This window comes from Physella acuta, unplaced genomic scaffold (genome assembly GCF_028476545.2).
Source record: "Physella acuta isolate Inbredline_101_S28 unplaced genomic scaffold, ASM2847654v3 ptg000519l, whole genome shotgun sequence".
Classification (NCBI taxonomy): domain Eukaryota; kingdom Metazoa; phylum Mollusca; class Gastropoda; family Physidae; genus Physella; species Physella acuta.
Window position 1 is genome coordinate 95,939 of NW_026732038.1, and position 24,580 is coordinate 120,518.

General features: G+C 34.1%; 2 protein-coding genes across 2 annotated transcripts in view; one reads left to right on the forward strand and one right to left on the reverse strand.

The window, feature by feature from the left end:
• Nucleotides 1-2,302: 2,302 nt before the first annotated feature.
• Nucleotides 2,303-23,938, reverse strand: LOC131945016 (eukaryotic translation initiation factor 4 gamma 2). The gene is made up of 23 exons (XM_059305960.1): nt 23,748-23,938; nt 11,283-11,354; nt 11,054-11,197; nt 10,867-10,969; nt 10,667-10,777; nt 10,498-10,564; nt 10,264-10,356; nt 9,981-10,150; nt 9,750-9,860; nt 9,573-9,647; nt 9,347-9,467; nt 8,928-9,035; nt 8,619-8,840; nt 7,871-8,244; nt 7,650-7,754; nt 7,152-7,287; nt 6,795-6,874; nt 6,448-6,706; nt 6,120-6,324; nt 5,911-6,022; nt 5,250-5,346; nt 4,947-5,068; nt 2,303-4,861 (listed from the first exon to the last, which is right to left on the reverse strand). The coding sequence occupies exons 1-23, from the start codon at nt 23,936-23,938 to the stop codon at nt 4,793-4,795; spliced, it is 3,147 nt and encodes a 1,048-aa protein (XP_059161943.1). The 3' UTR covers nt 2,303-4,792.
• The window catches only part of LOC131945032 (serine/threonine-protein kinase tricornered), a 47,596-nt gene continuing 38,677 nt past the window's right edge, over nt 15,662-24,580 (forward strand). The window contains exon 1 of the mRNA XM_059306009.1: nt 15,662-15,926. The gene's annotated coding sequence lies outside the window, so the exon portion shown is untranslated. The remainder of the gene's footprint in view (nt 15,927-24,580) is intronic.

Below are 24,580 nucleotides of genomic sequence, written 5' to 3' on the forward strand. Positions count from 1 at the left end.
AGATGGCTGAATTTTTACTTTTTAGCAGGTTAGAATTGTATTTCTATCATTTAGACACAAGTCTGTTTAACAATTAATACATTTTGTGTTAACTATTCCTATACCAGTGTCATATTCAGTGGTCTAATAAATGAGAAACTTGCACATAGGGTTTCAAGAGCCACATAACAGTATCTGTTATAACTTTTCTCATCAGGCAAGCTAGTGGACAAAATTAATGTATTCATGTAGATTTAGTTATTATCTAACAAATAAAACCATTATGGTAATGATTACTCAAGTTTTACTCTGATAATGATAAAAACTTTATAGCATGGTAAAATGGGACAAATGTCGGCCATTTTGTTTTGGCACCAATAATCACTGTGCAAAAAAAATTCACCAAAATAAAACTATTCTAGCCATAGCTATAAAAATAGTGTTAAAATGTACAACAACCAATGCTCTAATACAGGAACAAAGAATGGGCTTGAAAAACTCATTTGGTTTATTACAAAGTGAAGTTTCTCAAGTTATGTCTATTTGGAAAAAAAGTTCACAAAATGGTTTTATGGAGATGAGAAATTTTAGGGAAAGAGCAGTGGGATTAAATCCTGTCTCATCCTCTCCCTATTGGACCAAGTGGGTTATAAATTACATAAAATGAATCCCCTGCTTCTCTGTTATCAAAGAACAGCAGTGGTTGTTACCTCAGAAAAAGATTAGCAGTGTTATTGGGGGTTTTGTGGGGGTGGGGTGTTGATTGGGGCTTAATACCACACGGCTCTTAACGCCCTCCTTTACCCTATATAATTTATATAGAAAATATATACTTTTAACAGTGTCCGCCCCCCGAAGAAAGTCTACAGCCCCCCGAAAATTGTTAGTGCCGCCCCCCCTTCCCCCGGAGAAAAAAGTCTGGAAGAAACACTGATTATGCCCAGCCGCCTTTGTTTCCCTAACATGAATTAGGTACCCATCAGAGCTGGGTGGAATCAGGGTCGTTCCACTGATGGAACCCGGATTCGAACTCGATGGCATTATCTTCTTTACAATAAACGTAGGCGCTGTATGCCAGATGCTAGGATCGCCGCCGTGTAACTGTGAGCGCCAGACCGCACCCTGCTACAGAGGCGCCGCTCCGTCTAAAATTGAATTTTTTTTTAAATGAGGGCTTTCCAAAAGTATTCTCAACAAGTTCCCAAAGTTGCATGGCAATCGGATGAAAGGTGTGTAATGCATAAAAAAACAAACAAATGCACAATACATATAATCCAATTCTTGTCATGGTCTTTCAAGCGGGATCTGCATCACCTTGTCACAGTTGATTGATGTGTCACAAGCCATCTTTGAAAGTATACTTTGAGCTGAAATAATGTTTTACCGTTTTTACAGTATATTATCAAAAACTTCTGTACGTTTCTGTGATACTTATTTGAAGGTGTAAGCAATTAAGGGGATGTGCTCAGTTTATTTCTACTTTTTACAATTTATTATCTAAAGAGTTTTTAATATTTTTACCATGTTTGGAACATGAAAATAAATATTATTATTAGCAAAAAAAAAAAGGGGGGGGGGGGTTCGAAAACTTTTTCGGTTGTCTTGAAAATCCAGAAAAACATCCGCCATTTTAAATTTTTGGGTACTTTCTAACAGCAATCAAATTTATACGGCTTATATTTAAGTATATATTAAAACTTCTGTCAAGACAAATTTTTGAAACAACTACTGGTAAGAATTCTACAATCGCACCCTTTTTAGGATTCAAAAGTTTCAAAATTATTATTTAACAAACTTTTTTTCTATGAAAGCCATCACAATTCCCTAGTGACATGTTTTATTTTTACATAAAGAACAATTACTGAAAATATGGTGGGCATTGTTTAAAAAATAAAACTGAGTGGCTTTTAAGTGATAAATAACTTCGAACTGAGAAAAGCAGCAAAAAGTAACGAAAAGTAAGTCACGATAATACCATTTCTGTTTCATTTGTTACGTCAATTGTAAGTTTTGGTAGTTTTTTTAATTAATGGGGTTATAAAAAAGTATCTTTAACACAATAAATAAAATTTCTCAAAATTATTTTCTTATACAAACTTGGACAAAGTATCTAAATGTGCAGAAAACTCAATATGACAAAAAATCAGAATTTTGGCGATTTTTTAATGTGCACATCCCTTCAATTCAATATTTGAAACTTTGTAAATTTTAAAAAAAATTAATATAGAAATACTTCAGTTTAACCATCTCATAAAATTGGTTTCATAAAATAAAAATTGAAATGTAACCATGAATGTATCTTTTATATAAGCAAACCAGTCACAACTATTATATCAATCTTTCCTAAAACTTAGTCTTGCATGAAAAATTCCAACTGAACTGCAAAAAACAACACTTATGCAATGAAAAATTGTATGTCACCTCACGTCTAGTCATAAAATAATTTTGTGTATGTTTTATCCTTAGTGGACAAATTGAAGTTCAGCCATTTTTAAGTTCGTTAGAAAAATTAATTTTAGGAGTGGTTTAAAATAACTAAATCAAAATGAAGGAACCTCTTAAAAAAAAAAGTGTCAAAACAGTGATACCATCCGTATTATATTTGAAACAAGGAAGATAAAACTATTTTTTACTATGCACATTTTAATACAAATTCATACAAGTTAAAAATACAATTAGTTTTTTCATAGAATGAAATTGAAGAAAACTTAGATTACAACAGGCCTAAGAGAATGACTGAAAGAGTACAAAAATTACAATGTGAAAGTTATGACATTAAACTTTATTCAAAGATCCCTTAACCAAATTGTGGAAAAAAAGTCTGGTCTACAGTTTGAAGACCACCAAAATTCAGAAGCAATTTAGTTTCTAAATACAACCAATTAAAAATCTAGTTCACATACATTAAAACACTCACTATATCATACCAACAACTGTTAATGAAAGCTAGAAATACAAAAAAAAAAGTCAAAGAAAAACATTCACACAAAAGCCAAAATGACTGTAAATAATTAGACAATAGTGAAGTAGTTATACAAAATATAAAAGTTTTATGAGTTAAAAAATGTGACTATGGAACTATAAACAATTAGCTACTAAAAAAGTGAAGGTGGTAGGAATATAAAAATGGCTACCTCCCCGACAGAAAGTTTATGACGTTTGGCTTACGCCAAACTTAATGAAGATCCAGCTGACACACATACTAATACAAATAGATAAATGCATCTGCTAGAACGCAAATCGACATGAAAAAGTGGAAGCGTTTTTGTTACAAGATTTGTACAATAACTAAACTTTAAAAATGTGACTATTTTCTGTAAATAAATATACCGATAAAACTAAAAAAAAAAGCCATGCATACAAATTAATTAGTTCCAAAAGAAAAGGAACTTTTCAAAATGCCCAGTTAAGTATGCAAGGACTTGAGCCAGAAGGACAACACAAATTTATTTGATGGAAAGCCAATTAGAAGTTGTGTCCCTTTTATATTGCTAGTACATTTCTTGATGTTATCTTGAGTGACAATAGTGGGGGGTTAAGGATGAATTATGGTTAGAGATATGACCACAAATGTAGAACAAGTTCTGGAATACAGGTCAGTATAAACATGCATAAATGAGAAGAAAATGATCAACATGCAATGTGCTGGTGGGGGCAAGTGGTCGGGATAAATACCTCAGCAATCAGACACAAATAATCAATTCAGCAATGAAGATACATTAATCAATTACATTTGTTTCTCTTCAAAATTAGTGGAAAATTCTATGCTTCTCATCACATCAGTGGGATTTAAATAAAATCATACTCAAATATTTACTTTAATAACCTCTTAAAACCCTATTAAATTCGAGTTTGTTAAATATAACGGTTTGTTCCAGTTCTTTAGAACAAGCAACAGTTACAAGAACCATGAATTTTTTTTTTTGGTTTGAAAGATGTCTAAGGTTGAATGTGTTGCTAATTGAAGAAAAAGATTTTAGTGACAATGCTTTAAAAAAAAAAACAAGTTTGTTTCCTGAATAGATGTAACCAATACAAGGGTCTTACATTGATACTACAAACTAATCCCATAATCATGCTCCACACAAATACCAGTTGGGCACACTTTTCCAACAAGTTATGAGTGCACCTCCTCTTACAACAAAGCATAAACTTACAGAATAGATAAATGTTAAAAATCTCAGGGAAAAAATGATGATACAAAACATTGTGTCTTAGACTAATGGCAAAAAATGAATTAAAAGAGATTAGTATGGTTCCTTGGGAATAACAGTCTTGAATTCCACACTTGATTGTCTGTTTTTTTTTGTTTTGTTTTTTGCAATGTTCAGATCTCTATGAACAGTTAGAAATGAATTTTTCTGATACATTCAAATATGACACAGTGAATATCCTTATCTGAGACATCACTGACAATAATGTCTGTTATCAAATAATCACATAGCTGTATCACGGCATCAATTTTAAATGTTTTCTCAAAAGTAACCTTCAAAAAAATAAGCACTTTGTCCACTTCGTCCTCCAAACATATTCTCCTGGTCATTTTAAGTTCTGTATAGCTAAGAACAGATACATTTTAAAATTACAATTTAAAAAATACACCTACAAACTTGAGTATGTGCTCTGTAGATAAAAGTTTTTTTTTAAAGTCAGCTAATTCTATTCCACATAGCCTACACCTAACTACACTGAACTCTGATCAAAATTCCATGCTTAACTCAGCCAGGAATTTTAGAAATTGTCTTTAGTAACAACCCAGTGAGTGGGTTGTACTGAATTGGTTGACTTAATAATTGCAGGGACAATCAAGTCACTAATCATCTTCCTCTTCAGATTCTTCATCATCGTTATCTGTCTGTAGCCAGTTTAACCACTGGTTCACCTGCAATGATTTTAAAATTACGTCAGTATATTCAAATATAGATGCAATATTAGAGTTAGCGCAAGGTAATTCAATTCAAACAAACCTGGAAAAGAGCCTTTCCTTTACCAGGGTACTGGTCATTTACTTCTTCCTTCCATCGCAGGTAAACTTCTTCATCAATAACCTCCATGTCATACAAATTGACAAAGAAGCGTAGAAACATTCCTAAAAGAGAAATACCTCATGAAGCAATATAGAAAATGGACATCAATTTGTTATGGTGTCATAGAAACAGCCTAGATACTACATACTAACCAGCCTAGTACTTAATAAAAAAAAAAAGTTGCTGAAATCTAAAACAAGATAAACGTGTCCAGAAAGAGAGGGAAAAGAGGAAGAGATTAACCTTTAGGAAATCCATGTGAGTGGCAGAAAACCTGGACTGCATACAGGGCAGCCATTTGCAGGTTTGCATGGTCTTGTAAAAATAGTTGAAGTACGCCCTGGAAGATATTATACCAAGGCATTAACAGATTTACTCCTTAAAAACATACACACCATATACTATTTGTGTCGCCACCAAATATAAATTTCGTTTAAAAAAACTTAAGTTTTCTATAATTTTAATTTTTATAAAGAATAATGTGTATTTAAAAAATTGTTTACATAATTAAGACCTTAGGTAAATTATCATAAAATGTGAGAATGGGCAATCTATTTCTATGCATATTTTTCACATACAAGCAAAACTGAAATGCTGTGTATCTTAAAAATCAAATCATGTGCTCAAATTTTTCAGTCCTCCAACATCTGCTAAGACTAATGTATTAATTTTGCAGTCTATCACTTATGCCCATGTAATGACAGACACTGCTTTTTTAATTAAGAAACTGATTTCAATATATATTCAATATTTCTTTCTGAAATTCCTCTGTCATCCACCACCTCCAATTCCAACTAGAAAGAGATTTACTTTCAAACATAATTTATATTTTAGCCATTACATGTTCCTCCTCAGCAAGATTACAGACAAAACTACAACTAATAATAAGCATTCATTTTCTTACTTTAAGCTGGTCCAATAAATCTTTTTCTTTCTCCATCAGTGCTTTTTCTGGTGTCACAGTTGCATCTGAGTTTGGTTTAAGTGTACTTTCTGAAGTAATGTACTTGAGGAGGCTGAAATGAAAATTTAAAATAAAATATTTTATGAAAGAAACAATGCGGACTAGAATGGGGAAGTTCCATAAATAATTTTAAAGCAAATAGTGCATACCTGGTAACAAGAATGTTAATGAAGCCAGGGTCAGTTTGTAGAGGTACCTCTACTTTCTCTTTGATCCATTTGTATAATGCAGTAGCAGATGGTTCTGCTGCAATTTGTCTTGCAAGCTCCGCTTGTATACGAAGTAATGGAAACATAAAACTGAGCCCACGATCTTCCAATATTTCCATGAAGCGCTCTTTGTTTTGGTCAAGTTCTGTTGTAATAAATTTTAGAATCAGTAAAAAAAATATTTAACTTAATATAAATGGTTAAACGTTTTTTGTTATCTGCCTAATAAATTTGTAATTTAGCTTTGAGACCATCAGCTGCATCTTACCGGGCAACATTCTTTGTAGATCAAGTTTACTTCTGCTGAAAGTATCAACCAGCCATTCTTTGTCTTTGATTCTGTGCATGTTTTGGAGGCACAGAAGAAACAACGGGTAATGAACACCCCCTTCAAATGGCACAGCCAGGTCGGATAAGGTGACTAAATCTAAAGTTGTTGCCATGGCACCAAACCTTGCCATAATTGATTTGATAAGAGGCACATCAGTTTCCAATTCACTCATCTTGTTACACACTTGCTGAAAACCCTATAGGAAGAAAACATTTTTAATAGTAGGCCTACTTGTAAAATATGAAATGTGCACCTAAATATGTCTGCGTGTAAAAAAAACAAACCTCCATAAACTGATCAGAAGTAATGATGTGCTCAGTTTTCAACTCATCAATTAATCTCATTGATAGTTCCTGCTCTGACTCTATTGAAGGAATGAAAAGCATAGTTAAAATTTGAGAGATATAGTTGTAGTTTCTAGTGTTTATAGTTAGTACACTTTGTGTTATTGCTTTTTTTTTACAGCTCTTAAAAACAAAGATTTGAATGTGTGACAAAAACACTGGTGCCAATTTGTTTTTTCTCATAAAAAATATTAGCACAACCTATGAATTACGATTATAATACTCTACATGTGTTACAATATTCAGTAATCAACCTTGTTATCTAATAAGAATTTTAAAAATACAGAAATTCATTACCAGTCTTCTCAAGTGAATCAAGCATTATTTTTGCAAGAAGATCTGGAATCATCTTGCGTGGGACACTCATATCTTTAATGTCAGCCACAGCATCAGACAGGCTGTGGCTTATATAACATTCTGACAAAAGGTAAGTCTGCAAGAACAAAAAATGAAAAAGAAATGAAGCGCATATTGAACATTCACAGAATTTGGTTTCTAGCTTGAAGGTCTTGAGTTCCGATCTCAATTCAGACTTGTGACTGTAGGATACTCCAAGTCTGCCCAGTTTTGATGGATAACTGACTTATGTTGGAGAAAATAAAGGCAGATCGGCATAGTGCTGACCACACCATCCATTCATAGAAACATGAACTTAACTTCATCTGCCTTATAAGACAGCTAAGTCCAAAGAGAATTTTTTTTTAACTTTAAACATTCACAATGAATGCAAATATTTTATAGTTGTGAAGATTTTCAGGCTTATTACATTGCTACACTACAGATTTAGTAACGTACCAATTTATCAATCATCTTCTCTTTAGTCAATTTCTCTTTCACTGGTGATTTGGTTTTTTCATCTTTTGTTTGCTTGGTTGCAGATGGTTGGTTCTGCTGTTGTTGCTGAAAAAAGTGTAACACACATATAGTTTGTAATACGCATTTAGTTTGTAATACACATATAGTAAAATACACATGTGGAATAATTTCTTAACTTGAGCAATAAAATCTCCAAATACCTGTTTGTCCAATAGTGGGTTAAGCATTTCAGAAATATCTGTGCTTTTCTTGGCTGCAAATCCTGTCTCCCTTGGTGCTGGATTTTGGGCTTGTGCTGAGCGTGGCAGCATTGATGGAGTGTTGGGTTTAAACATAGTGAAATTTTTCACAGGACGAAGGCTTACTTCTTCCTTGATACCATTAACCACAGGTGGAGTAATGGTCAGTGGTGGAGAGCTAGATGGAGAAGGTTGGTTAGGTGCTCCCAGAGGAGCAGATCCAACTGAGCCAGACATGTTGTGGATGCCATTGGTTACAGGTCCAACTTGTGTCTGTTGATTCTGTTGCTGTGCCATACGTTGGAATCTTGGAGGTAAATCTCTGTTCACTCCAGCTAATGAAATAAAAATTTTTACATCACTCAAAAATTCAACAAAATATTAAATTAACAAAATATTTATTCAAAGAAGAATCAGCCTGTAAGGACATCAAAGCCCGTAAATAAAGATAGATTGGGCATTCTGTGAGAAGGGAAGAAGATAATATTGCAAAGAGAGTTATGGACTGGAATCCCCAGGGGAAAAAAGGAAAATGGGTCGGCCAAAGAGAACATGGAGAAGAATGGGGCTCACGCGGGCATAGATAAAGGGAACAGCCCAAAACTACGGGGGGAGGTAAATCAGGAATCCCTTTGCTCCCCAGGGGCCACAAAGGAAAAATGAATAATTGACGTACATCAGCCAAGATCAAGTAATGCAGAAAGCTTACCAGTTCCTTGTTTGTTTTGGTGCTGCTGTTGCTGAAAGTGATTATTTGGTTGAAAGTTTTGCTGCTGGTTGTTGTAAACAGCTCCTCCTCCCTGCTGATTATTATAACCACCTTGATTGTTTCTGCGCTGGTTGTTTGGGCTAGTATTATTGGCACCCTCCTGCTGTTGAGGTTTACCACGCCCTTTATTGTTGAAATTATTTTGGAAATTGTTTTGGTAACCTGTTAAAACAATAATGCATTTTAAATAGAGCAAATAAGAAAGTTTAATGGTGGATTGGATTAAACTTGGGTGTTAAAAAGACTTACTAGGATTCTGCTGGTTGAATCTATTTCTATTCAAATTGTTGAATGTTGAAGGCATGGAAGAAAACGGGTCCATCTGTATAACTCCTGGACCAACACCAATTGCATTGCCTAAGTGAAGTATAATGGGGAAAAATTGAATGAAAATAAAAAAAAAAAAAAGTCGTTGCTCTAAAACAGGGGTCTCCAAACTACGGCCCGCAAAGTCCTCTCATCCGGCCCGCGGAGATGTTTTTTTCCAACAAAAAATCGTTTGTCGGTGATTGCTAAGGAACTTTGCCCAGAAAAATCAAAGAATTGCCTGGAAGAAACTGGTCCCCGAAGTGAAATTTGATAGTTAATGCGGCCCTCGGACTGAAAAGTTTGGAGACCCCTGCTCTAAAATATTGCATTTAAATAAACCAAAAAAGAAAATAACTTACCCATAGAGCCAACTGGCATGCTAAATATATCTCCCATTCCACCTTTCCAGCTACTCCCAGGAATATTTGTCATATTCATTCGAGACTGGAGCAATGATTGGTTGTTTTGATTACCACGACCCTAAATATATTTGTAAAAATTGTGTTATTGAATACTGAAAACTTTTTAATTTAAAAGGTATTCACAAAGTTTGAAACCATGTGTTAAGAAATGTTTAAAACTTACATTAACATTGGCTTCTTGTCTTATCTGTGTGATAGTTTTAGGCCCTGCTTCTGAGGCTATTTTTCTTGGTTTCCACTGTAGAGAATATATTAAGCATAAGAACATCTTTGAACTAAAAAAATTTTTTACAGCCTAAGCATTTTAAAAACCTAAAACAAAGTCAGAAAAACATATTACTTCATTCTCACGAAGCTCTATAACATCCTGAAGCATGAAACGAATGCGAGAGGCCAGGTCGCTATTGGTAGCAAACTGATTTATTCGCTCAAAGTAAGTGTCCATCCATGCCTGTGAAAGAAAAAAAAAATCTCAGCGTACACTAACATAAAATTATTCCACATATTATTGGTGGTAATTTTACAAATTATCCCTAATTCTACAAATGTAAAAAAAATATAATCAACTAACCCGCGCCTTTGGTGTATCAATGCGCGGGCCAATGGTGCGCATTATCTGACACAGACACTCAAGGTCTTCTGACATATCCTTAAGCTGAGCATTCTTTTTCTTCTCCAAAAGTTGCTTGATGCACTTATGCAGAATCCCTTCATGCAACATGTCCAGTTTGCCAAGTTCACCTGAAAGTCATTTTAAAATAAGCATTGTCCAGGTTGCTGTTTGTCTAAAACAATAAATATCAAACTTAATGTAAAGGCATAAAGAATCTTGAACATTAAAAAAATTTTTTTACCGATGAACTTGATGTTGCCAAGCATCTTTTTCTTGACAATGTGGTACTGCTCACATTCCTCCTCCGTGAGAGCCACATCCTTCTTGTCAAATGCTGTAAGATACAAGTCATTTCACTCGAAAGGAATACTTTAAAATGTTAATTATTTCTTTAAATTTAATCAACAATGTTAAAAATTAGGGCAAAATAGGTCTAAGTATAAGACATTTTGAATCCAAATAAACAAATAATTACCTTCTGTAGCATGAGATCTGTTCTCAAACTCATCTTGACACTTGTTCAACAAGAGCCTTCGGAAAGTCTGAAAGAGCATGTTTTACTTAATAACAACTACTAAAAATTTTATAATAGATGGAATTAACAAATTATATAACTTTAAATATTTTTTAACTGGTAAACTTACTGAGACGTTACTAGATGGGGGATCAAAGTTTGGGGAATCCTCACATAATCTATGACACAGCTGGGCATACAATGAGCTGTACTTAGGTTCTTCCAAAGCCTTCTCAAATATCTGAAATGTTTTAAAATACACAAATCATTAAATGTACAAAACCTGCGTTAACATTTTTAATATCTAAATAAAAAAAATAATACCCTTACCAGAAGTATAATTCCTTTAAGGATAACTTGGGTTTCAATCCCTACATTTAGAAGTTCTAAACTCAGCTTATCAAACTTTTCTGGTGTGAGCTTATTAAGAATTCTGAAAATGGAATATAATGTTTAATAATATTTCAATTTTAAATCCTTTGCAAACAGAAATATATGCATGAAGTTTTATGCTTACCCTCTGACACGTCTAAATATCTGGTCATTTTTGTCTTTGGGTTTGACACCATCCCTTGGACCACTGCTGGGTGGTACCCATCGATTGTTAGGAATAGGCGACGATGCGCCTGAACCGGATTTGAGAGTGGGTGGTCTCTCGTCCCTAGAATAAATTTTAACATGTATTAAATAAATAATTATGCAAAAGAAAATTTTGACAGACAATTCATGTTTAACAGTTAACTTACCGTCCTCCTAAGTGTGGAGAAACACCACCCTTGGATGACTGTGAGTCCAGTATGCTGCTTATCTTTGACCGTCAGTTACAAGCTCTTGCACATAAAAAAAATATCACAAGGTAAGCTGTATTTGCTGTGGATCACCTGGAGGGAACGAAAAAGTAGACTTCTATATGCTGTCTAATTCATAAAAATGTAATTTGACCTTTTCATGAATGTTACAAAATTTAAGTTTCCCCAAATTATGAAATAGCTTAAATGACAGCTTACTGGCTCCAACGTTACTTATGTCCTAATCCTATTTTTTAAGGGTAGGTCCCAAAGCACTGGCCAACTAAATAGCAAGCCACTAAAACTACTATAAAATGAGCACAGCTCAATTCACAACCCCAAACTCAAAATAGGAAAAGGATAAAGACTCAAATCAAATAGTGAGTTATCTTATGGTTTAGCTCATGGGCACTTTTGGCTAAGGGGAACAGTATTATCTAGATCTAGATTTATAGAAAAGTTAAGAACTGCTAAGATATTGACTACCAAGTAGCTAGGCCTATAGTATAAATCTACCAGTCTTTCACACAATCTACATGATCTAGATCTACCAGTAACCAGATAATTGATAAGATCAGTAACCAGATATTGATAAGATCATAAGTAGATTCTAGATAATCTAGATCTAAATCTATTTCTATTCTTAAGAAAGAAAGCAAAAGATGAGAAGAGACAAAGACAAAGAGAAAATTCGGATTGAAAGAACTAAGAACTCAACTGCTACTGCAAGTTCGTGTAGAATTTACTTTAATGAACGATTTAAATAAATATACTATCATAAGTTATACGAATACTTTAAAATGTGTCGCAATTAGTTTCAATATTGGTTGAAAACTCCTGCGATTCAAGGCTTGGTTTCTATGACGCAGCACAGTCCAGAAAGAGTAGGCTTTGGAATAAGAAGGAAGTGACTACAGTACAGTGACCAGGCTAGACTTAAATTATCTGTCAATTTTAAAAATTTTCTAGGTTTAATTCTCGAACTAGATTTCTATATCATACTATCTTACTAAATTACGTTCTTACCAAATTGTGTTGGGTCTGATGATTATCACAAAGAAATTAATGTTAAACGCTTGTCGACAGTCGTCAACAAGATCCTACTTCTCTATCAGGATACAACCCACAATGCATGCTATTTTAATGACGCATCATGGGAAGATTCATAGCATTAGAGAACCTACGTAATCAACCCCAAAAAATTTAACATATTAATCGGTAATATTTAAAAATAGTCTTTATCCTTTTCTTATCCATATTCATATTTGTTTATTAGTTAAAAAAAACTATTTTGGAAATAAATTATTTAAAACCGGACTAAAAATAAGATTAGTTATAAATAGCCATGACAAAATGATCTATATTTAGATCTGACTACAAACGCTTCTACGATAGCCTACCTGTCTTAGAAAAATATAATTATTATATTAATGATTAAAATAATAATTCAAAGTAGATCTAGACAATAGACAATAGGTCTACCTATTATACGATTAATATTACAACATTATGTTAGAAATTTCTATTTTATACTTTCGATTTAATAGGTATAGTATATTGCCTCAATTATTATCTGAATAACAGATCATAATGGATTTTTAGTGAAAACACATAGAGTAGATCTAATTAAATGCATTTTTTTTTAAATTGCATTTTGTAACCCCCTCGCTTTATGGTCATAGTTTGTTAAATTGTTAAAAAATTAGAACATCCCCGCGATGGCGTTATACATATCTAACCCCATCTTCAACAAATGCCCTGTGTGGCAATGAAAATGTTTTTTTAAGATTTTAATCCTTGAAATACTCGAACTTCTGGCTTACGGCGCCCATCGTCTGAAAGGGGGGGCGGACACTGGTTAATATAAATTATATTTCATTCGTGGGGGTAATTATGCTTTCGGGGGTGGGGGGGGGGGGGGATTCTGCAAGAAACTCTGGCCTAACTCTTTCATCTTCACATATCATCTCAAAAAGGCAGATTCCCACAACTTACACCCCTCCCATCAAAATTTTGCATTTTTAGTTGTTGTTTTTTTGTTTTGTTTTAAAAAAAAACATTGGTTTATTTTTAAATAATTTTGTAATTTTGTAAGCTCGGTCAACATCGAGTAGGCCTATACAATCCATTTTTATAACAACAAAAAATTTCCCCAAATAAAAAAAAGTAAAAAAAAAAAACAACAGACGTTTGAAAATGGCTAAAATTCAATTTATAATTTTTTTTTTTGCAAAAGAGTATCTTCCCCTCCCTCCTCCCCCCTCATCACACATCTTCACAAAAACCACTATCTCAATTAAAATGTTACGAGCCAACAGCCCACACAAACAATCATATGCAGGGCGCGGAGCCATTTGCGTAGAAAAGGTCGGAGGGTAAAGACGTAACTGGATTGAGGACATCAAAGATTAGCTTGGGGTGCCCGTTTCAAACCCTTAGAGCAACAGAGGACTGAGAAAGGTGGCAGAGAATGAGAGAGTCAGCCGTGGTGCTCCTAAAACAGTAATTAAGGCTGAGCGACGATTGATCAATTGAACATTCTTTAATGTGGTACCGTATTACATACGATGGAATAATATTTGCAAAAGCACAACTATGTTTGATAAACTTACAATCCCCCCTCCCAGCTGTTTAATAGAAGGGCATGATTTCAAATAAATAACACCTGATACCCATTGGGGGGTGGGGAGAGAATGTTTTATTACGATCATATTAACTAATTAACTTGCTAAGGCGGCACTCTAACAAACAGTTTTTCTCATACTCTATAGCTAAGTAGCAAGTGTAGACATATACTGTGAATATACATCCGAATCCTGCCTTCGCTACTGTATTTGTCATTGCTTACACAGTTTCCCTCAATGTTAGCTGTAAAGGTAAGACAGAGGCGTGGCGACCCATTCCGGCACCAGGGGTGGATTTCAATTTTGACCCCTTCCTTCTTTTTCTATCTATAGTCCTTTTGCGAAAAATACGCCCTTCCCCCTCCGGTTGGAAAGGTTTGTGGTGCTTCTTATCAGTTACTACCCCATAACATTTTTCTATTTTGGTCAACAGTTAAATCAATGTGTTATTCCTTCTGGTCGTTTATTTTCGTAACCTTAATTATGTATTATTCAAAACTTCAGCCTAAATGAGCTATTTTAATTATTTTTTACTCCCTTTGACTTCCCCTTCAGGGTAGGTGCCCGGGGCGACTGCCCCACCCGCCCTTCCGTAGGTACGCCGTGGATATAAGATCTTTTGAAAGTGGAAGCGGTATTTGTTCATTGTTTCTTCTTCGGCTGTCACTTCTTGTAGAACTATTACTTTAAAAGAGTATTTTAATTTTACAGTCGAAAATCTCACCATATGACAGATCTTCATTATTTGCACTGATCGAATTGTTAAGGGGGAAATAACTTACACAAGAACTCAAGTTTTACGGCAGGCCTTCTATTTTTAGTTCTATTGACATAAATGGAGATAACTGTTGCAACAGAATATAGATTTAATATCAATTTCTTATGTCCCCTGTTTTTTTTTTTAAACTTTTAGAAAGTAGCAAATTATGAAATATACATTTTAAATATTCTTTAAAAGCAATAATTATTTTCATTAATATAATCATAATTGGTGAATATCAGTATTACTATTATTAGCCTAATCTTTAGGCCCCAATATATATTTTAAACTTGATTATTCTTATGCAGTTAAATGTCAAAATATATACATCTGTGTAATAAATACTTTATTTGCTTTAAATTTTAATCACTTACACTTTTTTTCATCAAACTTTTATTTCTTAGGACTAGACTCTACTTAGTATTACTAAGTATTAGAGATAGACTAGCTAGATTCTTTCTAGAGATCTAAATCTAGATCTTAGATCTATATCCTAGTTAATAGTTTATTTCTAAAACCAGTCATTTGAGAATTATTTAATTGTTACTTTTTTGAATACATAAAAATGACACTTTCATTTATAAATAAACAAAAAAAGACAAATTGTTATTCCAGGACTATTATTTTAGCAGTCTAGATCTAGATCTAGATCAGATCTAAATCAAGACTAGGCCTAGGCCTAGTTCATATTTTGTTTCAGTCCTAGGCTTTCATATACTAGATCTTGATCTCGTACTACTTTCCCATTTATGGAAAAATCTTTAAAAACTTAATGCCTAATGATTTAGAAACTTTAAACAACATAGAAGCTGTTTAGTAAAATAAATTACAAAACAATTTTTAGAATCACTGAAACTAATCATTTTAAAGCTGTTTTCAAATGAAAACAATATTTCTTTGGGATTATTTTGTTTTGCTACGCTCGTTAATATGTCCGTCAAGGTGTTATCAGGTTAAGACTATGGGTAAATCTGTTCCAAATTGCTTACACTTTTTAACTTTTTAGTTCATTCCTATGGTGGAGTCATCCTTGAAACTGAAAAATAATAATAATATTCATAAAAATTATTCATAACTGGAAACTGAAAGTTGTTTACATTTTTCTAGATTCTAGGGGATTTAGACATCTGCATATTTTATTCTTAGGATTATTTTTTAAACTGGTTACAGCCAACCGTTGAGATTTGGAGACTTAAGAATAAACTCCTAAAGGCCAGGGTATGTTTTTTTTTGTAAAATTTTAAAATTTAGTTTTGTTAGGTCTAATAATGTCTAATATAAAAAAAATATAATTAATACCCCCTTGCGGCTTATGTACCTTATTAAGTTATTAGCCTTATAAGTTTGTAGGCCTAATATAATAGGCCTACTCCCAATAATTAGGCCTACTAATAATAGGCCTAATGCCGATACAAATAGGCCTACAATTATAAAATATAGTGTAGTGTAAGTGTAGAGCTAGATTCTAGATCTAGATTTATATCTAGATCTAGATCTAGATTCTAGTACTGAGTAGTTAATAAATGTAGTAGGAGACCTAGACATCTAGATCTAGTCTAGATCTAGGGTAAAGGAGGGCGTTAAGAGCCACACTTTTTAGCACCTGTACATTTTTAAAGATTTCTACTAATCTAAGAATTTTTTAGTATTGAAAATATGGCAAAATTATTCTAACATATCTTACACAATTTAAAAATAATAACAAAGTGTATTAAATATACTTTAAAAGGGTTTAATTGAACATTTATTGTCATACCCCCGAAATCAGCATTTGGGGCGAAAGGAGCCGGGCAATGGGGCAATAAGCATTATGATAGTTTAGACTAACTCTGCAATAGAAATAATTAATTTCTAACCCCAAAATAGTTAAAGCTGTGTACACACACTTTAACTGATACTAACTATCACTAGGCCCCAATGGGCCCAGTCTACAATTGATACAATTGCAGGTGTACATAGGGCCTAAAGTCTAGTAGTTTACAGTAGGCACATTAGTATGCCTAGTGTGTAGCTAGTATACTAGTGTGTAGATGTCCAGAGTTAACATTCTTGTATGTAAAAAGGGGTGGTACTAACTAATCTGCCTTAATGCTTTCCCCTGATAAGCCATGTGTGCTATACATTACATAACATGACATAGAGGTGAGAAATGTTGAGGGGAGAGCAGTGGTACTGGTTTCCCCTTTGTTCTCCTTGCTGGACCCTGAAGGCCATAAATTACATAAGGAGATGCTATCTCTGGTTGGCTGAGATCTAAGAACTTAGTCCATGTTACCTACAAAGAGATAAGTTTTATGGTGGGTTAGATACAGGTGGGGGCTGGGTATCATGGGGGTGAGAAATTGTGAGGGGAGAGCAGTGGTACTGTTTTCCCCTTTTTTCTCCTTGCTGGACCCTGAGGGCCATAAATTACATAAGGAGATGCTATCTCTGGTTGGCTGAGATCTAAGAACTTAGTCCATGTTACCTACAAAGAGATGAAGTTTTATGGTGGGCCAGAAACTGGTGGGTGCTGGGTATCATGGGGGTAAGAAATTGTAAGGGGGGAGCAGTGGTATTAATGTGTCTGTTTACTTCCCTGCTGGACCATGATGGTCATAAATTACATAACATACCACCCCAGATTGGCTGAGACATAAGAACATTTATTCCTGTTACCTACAAAGAGATTAGAAGTTTTATGGTTGGTTAGAAACAGGTGGGGGCTGAGTCGGCTGTATTGCCCCTTAGGGGTAATAAGTACCTGTACCATTTTAAAAATTACCTTGCTAACATCAGATGGCTTAATATTTACTTTTTAGCAGGTTAGAATTGTATTTCTATCATTTAGACACAAGTCTGTTTAACAATTAATACATTTTGTGTTAACTATTCCTATACCAGTGTCATATTCAGTGGTCTAATAAATGAGAAACTTGCACTTAGGGTTTCAAGAGCCACATAACAGTATCTGTTATAACTTTTCTAAACAGGCAAGCTAGTGGACAAAATTAATGTATTCATGTAGATTTAGTTATTATCTAACAAATAAAACCATTATGTTAATGATCAGTCAAGTTTTACTCTGATAATGATAAAAACTTTATAGCATGGTAAAATGGGACAAATGTCGGCCATTTTGTTTTGGCACCAATAATCACTGTGCAAAAAAAATTCACCAAAATAAAACTATTCTAGCCATAGCTATGAAAATAGTGTTAAAATGTACAACAACCAATGCTCTAATACAGGAACAAATAATGGGCTTGAAAAACTCATTTGGTTTATTACAAAGTGAAGTTTCCTAAGTTATGTCGATTTGGAAAAAAAGTTCACAAAATGGTTTTATGGAGATGAGAAATTTTAGGGAAAGAGCAGTGGGATTTAATTCTGTCTCATCCTCTCCCTATTGGACCAAGTGGGTCATAAATTACATAAAATGAATCCTCTGCTTCTCTGTTATCAAAGAACAGCAGTGGTTGTTACCTCAGAAGTAGATTAGCAGAGTTATTGGGGGTTTTGTGGGGGTGGGGTGTTGATTGGGGCTTAATACCACACGGCTCTTAACGCCCTCCTTTACCCTACATCTAATCTAGTCTAGATTCTAGATCTAGATCTAGATCTAGATCTAGATCTAGTCAAATCTAGTCATCTAGAACTAGACATCTAGATCTAGATCCAGATTTCTAGATCTAGCTAGATCTAGATTCTAGATCTAGATCTAGATCTAAAGTACACTTATATTATTATTAAGTACACCGGTAATCTATCGTTTTAGGTACGTAAAATCGCCCGCGACTAGTAATGTGAAAAACAGGTGACTCCTTTTATTTTAATAATAATTTCACATTTTGAGGAGGATTTGTGTTTTGAAAAATACAAAAATGTTCCCTTGTTTCATTTATGTAGATCTAGATCTACATGTTTTTAAACAACAGAATTAAAACTTTTCAGTAATAAGTGAAGACTAGCGATGTTTCTGACAGATGCAACCATGCTCAATTACTATAGTAGCCATCTTGTTTATTTTTTTTTATTGTAAACTTATAGCACAAGATTCAGGGGAAGCCACACTCTAACTTACAGATGGCCGCTTTTTATATAGCAAATCTTGCTTGCAAACACTGCTGTTTAAAGTTAATTTCTTGCCTATATTGATATATTTAGGTTTATTATTCATTTATCTATAATATTTGACACAAATATATCACAATATACTAGGGTAAAGGAGGGCGTTAAGAGCCACACTTTTTAGCACCTGTACATTTTTAAAGATTTCTACTAATCTAAGAATTTTTTAGTATTGAAAATATGGCAAAATTATTCTAACATATCTTACACAATTTAAAAATAATAACAAAGTGTATTAAATATACTTTAAAAGGGTTTAATTGAACATTTATTGTCATACCCCCGAAATCAGCATTTGGGGCGAAAGGAGCCGGGCAATGGGGCAATAAGCATTATGATAGTTTAGACTAACTCTGCAATAGAAATAATTAATTTCTAACCCCAAAATAGTTAAAGCTGTGTACACACACTTTAACTGATACTAACTATCACTAGGCCCCAATGGGCCCAGTCTACAATTGATACAATTGCAGGTGTACATAGGGCCTAAAGTCTAGTAGTTTACAGTAGGCACATTAGTATGCCTAGTGTGTAGCTAGTATACTAGTGTGTAGATGTCCAGAGTTAACATTCTTGTATGTAAAAAGGGGTGGTACTAACTAATCTGCCTTAATGCTTTCCCCTGATAAGCCATGTGTGCTATACATTACATAACATGACATAGAGGTGAGAAATGTTGAGGGGAGAGCAGTGGTACTGGTTTCCCCTTTGTTCTCCTTGCTGGACCCTGAAGGCCATAAATTACATAAGGAGATGCTATCTCTGGTTGGCTGAGATCTAAGAACTTAGTCCATGTTACCTACAAAGAGATAAGTTTTATGGTGGGTTAGATACAGGTGGGGGCTGGGTATCATGGGGGTGAGAAATTGTGAGGGGAGAGCAGTGGTACTGTTTTCCCCTTTTTTCTCCTTGCTGGACCCTGAGGGCCATAAATTACATAAGGAGATGCTATCTCTGGTTGGCTGAGATCTAAGAACTTAGTCCATGTTACCTACAAAGAGATGAAGTTTTATGGTGGGCCAGAAACTGGTGGGTGCTGGGTATCATGGGGGTAAGAAATTGTAAGGGGGGAGCAGTGGTATTAATGTGTCTGTTTACTTCCCTGCTGGACCATGATGGTCATAAATTACATAACATACCACCCCAGATTGGCTGAGACATAAGAACATTTATTCCTGTTACCTACAAAGAGATTAGAAGTTTTATGGTTGGTTAGAAACAGGTGGGGGCTGAGTCGGCTGTATTGCCCCTTAGGGGTAATAAGTACCTGTACCATTTTAAAAATTACCTTGCTAACATCAGATGGCTTAATATTTACTTTTTAGCAGGTTAGAATTGTATTTCTATCATTTAGACACAAGTCTGTTTAACAATTAATACATTTTGTGTTAACTATTCCTATACCAGTGTCATATTCAGTGGTCTAATAAATGAGAAACTTGCACTTAGGGTTTCAAGAGCCACATAACAGTATCTGTTATAACTTTTCTAAACAGGCAAGCTAGTGGACAAAATTAATGTATTCATGTAGATTTAGTTATTATCTAACAAATAAAACCATTATGTTAATGATCAGTCAAGTTTTACTCTGATAATGATAAAAACTTTATAGCATGGTAAAATGGGACAAATGTCGGCCATTTTGTTTTGGCACCAATAATCACTGTGCAAAAAAAATTCACCAAAATAAAACTATTCTAGCCATAGCTATGAAAATAGTGTTAAAATGTACAACAACCAATGCTCTAATACAGGAACAAATAATGGGCTTGAAAAACTCATTTGGTTTATTACAAAGTGAAGTTTCCTAAGTTATGTCGATTTGGAAAAAAAGTTCACAAAATGGTTTTATGGAGATGAGAAATTTTAGGGAAAGAGCAGTGGGATTTAATTCTGTCTCATCCTCTCCCTATTGGACCAAGTGGGTCATAAATTACATAAAATGAATCCTCTGCTTCTCTGTTATCAAAGAACAGCAGTGGTTGTTACCTCAGAAGTAGATTAGCAGAGTTATTGGGGGTTTTGTGGGGGTGGGGTGTTGATTGGGGCTTAATACCACACGGCTCTTAACGCCCTCCTTTACCCTATATACTTCTATTAAAGCCTTGACAATGAGGTAACTTTTTCGTACATTACTAGCCGCGGGCGATTTTACATACCTAAAACGATAGATTACCAGTACACATAATAACTAACTAATGTTATGGTTAGAAATTAGGGTTAGGCATAAATATGGTAGGCCTAGGGTTGGGGTTAGGGACAGGGTTAGCACTGCAATGTGTGTATTTAGTTAACATACAACCAGTAGCTTAACACCCCTTTTTTAAAGAAGATTCTATTATCAGAAACTGGTATAAAAATTCCCTCCAAAAAAACATAAATAAATGTTTTCCTGACATATTTGTATGTTTTGGTTGTGTTAATAATAAAATACGCTCAACTGGAGGTGAACATGAAGCAGGGAATAAAATTCGCTAAAATGGAGTTAACTGTTACAGTGTAGTAGGGCCTAAAAACAATAAAAAAAAAAAATGTAATTTATTGTTTGTTTATATTTAAAATGCTACTAAAGAAAAGTGTAGGTCTCTTCCTATATATTAGTATAGTTATAGAAATCTAGTTATTTAAATAGTATTGTATAATTTATTTTCTACTTTTTAGTGCATTATTACATAAAAGCTTGTTATTAAATGTTTTTTATGAATTTGTTTAGCACTTGTACATCTTTGAAGAATTCTAACTACTCCAAATATTTTCTGTCATTGCATTAAATATCACCATTATTTAGTTGTTGTTTTTTACTTTCTCGTGTACGAAGTATAGAGAAAGTTTTGTAATCGTGCAAAAATTTCAACATTTTACACCTCACTGAGTTGGAAAACATAGTTTTGCTATTGTGTCCATTAGTCTGGTGTTTGTGTCTGTGTGGATGTGTGTCTCTAAACACAATAACTTGAGTACCGTTACAGCTAGGTTTATGAAATTTCTTATATAAGTATTATATCAAATTTGTAGTTCTCACAGTTCTGTGTCAATTTTTCAGTGATTTCCAGTAAGTGGAAGTGAAACTTATTCTACTTTTGGTTTTTAAGATCCTAAAAGTTGAGTACTGTTTTCAGATAGATAGATGAAATTTCAAAAGATGAATTCTCTGCTTTTTGTCAAATATGAGTAATGTCCCTATACAGGAAGTAGTACTTTACGCTATTTCTGATTTATCAAAAAATGCTTTTGAATTAAATGCTAATATTCTGCACTATTGTTCACAAATTGTTTGTCGTTCACTTGGTGCTCAATTCTTTTTTTCTGCGAGATTTTATTCTATTTTAAAAAGTTAGAGTATTTAAAAATTGATTAAAATCATATCTGTATCTCAAGTTACCATCCCCTGTAGTGTTATATAAAAAGTTTTGAGAAAGTTTATGGGAGATCACTCCCGCTTTTTTCTATGGGATTCTATTCTATTTTTGAAAGTTAGAATTTTAAACTTGATTAAAAATCATGTCTATATCCTGCCCGAGTTTTCATCCCCTGTAGCCTGTAGTGTTATATGAGAATATTAGAGAAAGTTTAGGGAATCACTCCCTTCTTGTTTAATACATCTTACATGTCTTGTACATTCAATTCAACACTGTTCAAAATGGTTCAATTTAGCATTTAGGCATATTACATTTTTTAATGTATTCATACTGCCTTACTCTTGTTGTTTAATGAGCAGTTGATACTAGACCTTGTGTTAAAATAGGTAAAATTGCTGTTTTGAGAAAATTCTTGAATGTCAAGTATAAACTGTCTTTATGCTTTCCCTGACAATCACCTATGATGGTGTAATGACATAACATGGTTTTTTAGAGGTTGATGGAGAGCATTGGTACTAAGTGCTCTTTGATCACCTCCCTGTCTGACCATGATGGTCATAAAATGACATAAAATATCTTCAATCTCTGATATTGAAGATATTAATCCCTTTTACCTACAAAGAGATTTAAAGTTGGTTGTTTTGCATGTATAGGGCAATTAAGGATATGTGCCAATTCAAAATTTTCTGGCTAACATCAGATTTCTTAATTAATATTTGCAGGCAAGAATTGTATTACTATGATTTGGAGACCAGACTGTTTAACAATTAATACATTTTGTGTAATAAACCCCTATACTATTGTTACATTTAGTTGTCTAATCAATGATAAACTTGCAAAAATGGCATTAGGAACGCCATTACAATAAATGTTCAAACTTTTTTTCAAAGTGCAAGCTAGTGGACAAAATTAACTGAATCATGTATATTTAGCTATTATCTAAACAATAAAACTATTATGACGTTGATCGATAAAATTTAACTCGAGAATGGCAAAAAAAAACCAACAGAAATTATTTTTTTGACAGCAACAATCGCCTTGTAAAAATAGATTCACCAGAAGATATCTTTTCTAATCATAATTTTTTTAAAAATGGTGTTAAAATGTACAGCAACTAATGGTTGAAGACTAAAAGAAAGAATAGCCAAAAGAAAGAATAGCCTTCATGTGGTTTATTACATTCACAAAGTGAAGTTGCCTAAGTTACGTTATTTGGAAAAAAAATTCATTTTATGGTTTTCATCTACTCCCTGCTGCATCTGTTATATATTTATGAGAAAAAAGTTTGTTTCATTTTAGACACTATTATTAAAACTTTTCTTTTTAGAAACTTAATTTGCTCAGAAAGTTTTATTTATAACTTTAAACAGTAACATTGTGTGTAACAATTTAATGATCTGCAGTTTAGTAGGCCTATATTTGAAATAATTATATATACACGTTTAGCAGTCTATTTGTTCATAAAATCTGAATGTTAATGAGGTTATGAACAGTAGCGTTGGCAAAAAATTGTCCTGTAAAAATCTGTTTCCCTGTCATAAAAGTTTGCCCTTAAACTTTGATTTTATACAGTTTTGCATCTTCAATATTATCTTCTTTTTCCCTCTTGTGCCCAAAACATACAGGGCTGTCACAGAAAGGTCCCACAGACAATTTTCCTGGCTCCTCCACCCTTGGCTCTTCTTGGTCTCCCTTGGCCTTTCCTGCTTTCTTTTTCCTTGAGGTGTAAAGTGCCATTCCTGCGTTATCGTCTGTATTCATTTTTATATGTGCGCCTTGAGCACCATCTCCTTTTTAAATTATTTCGCAAACTCCTTCCATTTCCACCTCTCCTAGTAGTCTATCATTGGAATCTTCAATATACTAAAGTTCCCAGTTTGAACCTGATGGTCCAGGGGGCAAGTGAAGTAGAGTTCACTTGTTTCAGTGACCTTGATCAACACTATGATGAACTGCCTTTACTTTTCATAATATGAGTTAGATATTGACCAGAGCTGGGTGAACTCAGGGAGGATCTACTGAATTGAACCTGGCAGTGGCGTAGGCAGGGGGGGTTAGGGGGTCATAACCCCCCCCCCCCCATAGACCCATCGGTATATAGAAAAAGTATGAGGGGGGTGCAAATTGAAAGTTTGAGAGGGGGGGTGCAAATCGAAAGTTTGAGGGGGGTGCAAATCGAAAGTTTGAGGGGGGGGGGGGTGCAAATCGAAAGTTTGAGGGGGGGGGGGTGCAAATCGAAAGTTTGTCCCCGGGTAAAAATTGGACCCCCCCCCCCCCCCCCTTGAGACGATCCTGGCTACGCCACTGGAACTTGGACTCAAACTCTAGACTTTCTGTTTAGCACTCTACCACTAGGCCACACCGTTCCACCATCCTCAATATTTAAAACTTTTTAATGTGCTG

Bases quoted from the DNA above. Each gene is read 5' to 3' on its own strand.
- LOC131945016 (XM_059305960.1), bottom strand. From the start codon at position 23,938: ATGAATACAGACGATAACGCAGGAATGGCACTTTACACCTCAAGGAAA. The intron at 10,357-10,497 runs GTAATTATTTGT...TGTATCTTACAG, and splicing joins CAGATCTCATGCTACAGAAG to CATTTGACAAGAAGGATGTG. The intron at 9,861-9,980 runs GTTAGTTGATTA...TTTCTTTCACAG, and splicing joins TTGATACACCAAAGGCGCGG to GCATGGATGGACACTTACTT.